The 3831-nt window shown below is 35.5% G+C and overlaps 1 protein-coding gene across 1 annotated transcript; it reads right to left on the reverse strand.

Annotated features, from left to right (window-relative positions):
• Positions 1-1480: 1480 nt before the first annotated feature.
• Positions 1481-3136, reverse strand: LOC136202341 (UDP-glucuronate 4-epimerase 1). The gene has a single exon (XM_065992901.1). The coding sequence runs from the start codon at positions 2934-2936 to the stop codon at positions 1650-1652; it is 1287 nt and encodes a 428-aa protein (XP_065848973.1). The 5' UTR covers positions 2937-3136; the 3' UTR covers positions 1481-1649.
• Between the last annotated feature and the right edge of the window lie 695 nt (positions 3137-3831).

The following is a 3831-nucleotide window of genomic DNA, read 5'->3' on the forward strand; positions in this document are numbered from 1 at the left end:
AAAAATTTGTAAGAAACTGCTTCAGTTCAATAAACGTGTTTGGAAGATCTGATATGACTGTTAAATCAGTTCGTTCAAATTTTCTATTAGATATAAGTAAAACTGAACTTGTTTAAAAATGTTAGGAGGAACCATTTCGTACGTTCGGTCAAATCTGCACTTTCAAAAAAAAATTGAGTCAAATTTAACCTATATATGATGTTTCACCTAATATTTTTCAATATATATACATACTAAATTTATCGGTTAACAGAGTCTATTGGACATTGGAGATTAAAAACCGAAACCATTAGTGATTATTTTTAAAAATAAAAATCATGCATTAATTTATCGATTTCGATTAATCTAATTATCAATTTGTTTTCGATTAATCTAATTTTTGCATCTACTCAATAAAAATCTTAGCTCCTATAGTTCCACCACTAATAAGATGACAAATAAAACTTGAGAGAATAGGATAATGATTTTAAATATTAATCTCATTTTCAAGTTAACAAATTTTATCTCTCATCAATAATAATAATAAATAAATAAATGTAGTGTGAATCTTGTCAAGAAATCTTCAATTGTCATATGAAATAATCTTCTTCTACCTTCTTGTTTTTGGAACCATATCGAAATAACAGTGTTATTGATTTGAGCAGAGTAATAGAACAATATTGCTTCCATTTCTGGATAACATATATACTTGTCTTGTCTTACTATAACAAGTTTTCTTTTCTTATATACCACAACACAAATCATTTTTTTTTATAACATGTTTCATTTGCATATATTTCACATACATAGTCAAAACATTTTTTCCTAAGAACATCTCTATTCCTTTGTATATTCAATTAAAAAGGATTATTAATACTTATGTGGCATTTATGATAATTTTAGCAATCTTATTTATTTAATAAGAGACAAAATAAATTATTAGACCAAAAAATAAAATTAAAATATTAAAATATGGAAGTACTGCACCCTAGTAAGTAAGTACTAGTGTACACACAAGATAATAAGGACAAGCGGACCAGAGAGCAAAACCATAACCCAATCAGTACACAACAGTACAAAGGGTACACTAAAACCCCAATTACTCCAGTTTTACCCTTTACTATTCATTAAATACCCCCTATTATCTCCCTTCTCTTTTATATTTGTCGGCAGCCAATTTACTCAGGGGGATTGCATACTTTACAGCTAGACTATATGTTACGTCATTTCAGCCCTCCGATTCAGCCGAATCCAACGGCGATTGTTTTTCCTTTGGGACCCACTTCTCCAGCCGTATATCACGGTTGTCCTACCTGTCTCTTTCTCTCTTAGCTGTCTCCAATCATTTTCTTTTTTAACTCTAAATAAAAATAATAAACATTCTCTCTTTCACCAGAAATTAAATACTTGCTTTTAATGTTTAACCAGAAATAAATAAATAAATAATCGGTGCTATAATTGATAATTATATCCCATTAAATAAGCTAATGATGAAAAATAATTAATCAGAAAATTTTTACTTTCCATTTACAATCACAAAATGATACAAAAGGCTAATTAATTAATGAGGATTTAACCCCAAGAAAAGAATATTGTGTCTCTTCTTTTTCTTTTGTTTTCTTTTACCACCCATTTTTTTTGTTTGGGAGAAAGAAAGGGAAAAAATAAAATTAATTTACAGCCTTTCCATGATTATAGCCGTAATACGAGAGATACCATTTAACAAACTTCTTCAATCCGGTTTGTAAATCGGTTGTCGGTTTATACCCGATTTCTCTTTGGGCCAAGCTAATATTCGCGTGAGTAAATGGTACGTCGCCGTTTCCTGGCATATCCAGGATATTCCTCTTCGCCTTCATCTTCAAATTCCTCTCCAGTATGTTCACAAGTGCCGGAACAGTTACCGGTGATGTATTACCCAAATTGAATATCCGATACGGTGCGGGTCCTCTCTTTTTACCGCCCGACCCGGTACTCTTTCCCGAGGTATCCAATGAACCGAGACAACCTTTCACTATATCATCAATGTAGGTGAAATCACGAGCAAGATCAACCCGGTTCTTGCCCCGATATACCGTTATCGGTTTCCCTTGCAGGATATTTCGGGTGAAGGAGAAGTAAGCCATGTCGGGTCTGCCCCATGGGCCATAGACAGTGAAAAATCTCAACCCGGTGATTGATAAACCGTAAATGTGATTGTATGTGTGGGTGATTTCCTCACCTGCCTTTTTCGTTGCGGCGTAGAGACTCGCCGGCTGGTCGGTGCGATCAGATTCCGAGAACGGGACCTTGTCGTTCAAACCATAAACAGAGCTCGAAGAAGCCCAAACCAAAGCCGGCTGAGGACTAGCCGATTTGATAACCTCGAGAAGCGTGACTAAACCGGCTATGTTGGAATGAACATAGGAATTGGGATTTTCCATGGCGTATCTGACTCCGGCTTGAGCCGCTAAGTGCATAACGTGAGTAAAAGCGACGACATCGAATAGCTTGGCTAAGAGCTGCGAGTCGTTTAAATCGCCTTCAACGATAAAGATTCCATGGTCAGAAAGAAGAGACTTACGAGCTTTCTTTAAAGACGGATCGTAATAATTGTTAAAATTATCAAGCCCAACGACGCCGTCTCCTCTTTTCTTCAAAGCCAAAGACACGTGCGAACCGACGAAACCAGCAGCTCCGGTGACAAGAACCGACATACCGCCATTCCGGTGGATCTGAGCGGAATTCCGGACTTGTTTCTCCCATTGAATCCCTCCCCACGAAGCCGAAAAGTACTTGCTACCGGAATCAATAAAGCTCTGGAAACTCAAATAAGAAGCCGTCAACGCAATTAAGAACAAAGCCCATAAAAACAAGGTGCTAGTGGACGCAAAACACCGGTGAAACTGCCGATTACCCCGGTCAATCTTGAATTTTCCGGGAGTAGAAGGAAAAAGCTCCTCCTGCAGAGAGGGCATAATTGCTCAATTCAGATTTTCCTCTTTCTTTCTTGGTTTGAAAGGATTAATACAGAAAAGCCAGTGAAATCGATTGAAAAAAGGCTTTAGAGATGATAATTGGGGGTTTGAAGAGAAGAAAGAAAAAGGAAAAATAAAAAGCGAACAGATGCAGAGAAAATAATGGGAGATTGATTTTTCTGCACCTGCCCAAAAACGTAAAGAATGGGAGGGATATATATAGTGGTTAATCTAGAACAGAAAAAGACAGACAGGCCTACGCGTGAACGCGTTGAAGAACAAGGACGGCCAGCTTGGGTTGGGAGGGAAGGAGGAGAGAGGAAAATCTATTATAAAACTAACAAATTTAACTCAATAATTTATTAATTAATCTATTCCGCGAAAGTAACCGTGCCACGGACTGGATGACGAATTACGCAAGAAGTTTATCTCTAGATCTTTAGGTGCCGCTGCAGACATTCTGAATATCTTATTTTCTGATATTGGTGGTACTTGTCTTTCTAAGATAACTAGCATCATTTAGTTTGTTCTTTGTTGTGTTCGATTTCGTCCCTCCATTAAGATAAAAAAAAAAAAATTAATCTATTAGAATTTTATTTTTTAAAAAATAATAATAATAAAAAAAAGAAATATGGTCATTTGTCCTTCAATGGTCTTCTATCTTTATGCTAATCCAAATCTCACTTTCTTTATGAAACTGAAAAAAATAAAAAATAAAATGGAAATCCTAAAAGAAGGTAGAGTCTGGACATTCTTTACCAAATTAAAACATATGATTCTATTTGTTTGATGAGTCCTTTGATTTAGGTGAGTACATTAAATACAGTTAGATGTTAGTGGCTTATGCTCAACAACCTAAAAAATAATACTCCTAGCTTGGTAGTAAACATAATTC

This window comes from Euphorbia lathyris, chromosome 8, assembly GCF_963576675.1.
Source record: "Euphorbia lathyris chromosome 8, ddEupLath1.1, whole genome shotgun sequence".
Taxonomy (NCBI): domain Eukaryota; kingdom Viridiplantae; phylum Streptophyta; class Magnoliopsida; order Malpighiales; family Euphorbiaceae; genus Euphorbia; species Euphorbia lathyris.

Bases quoted from the DNA above. Each gene is read 5' to 3' on its own strand.
- LOC136202341 (XM_065992901.1), bottom strand. From the start codon at position 2,936: ATGCCCTCTCTGCAGGAGGAGCTTTTTCCTTCTACTCCCGGAAAATTC.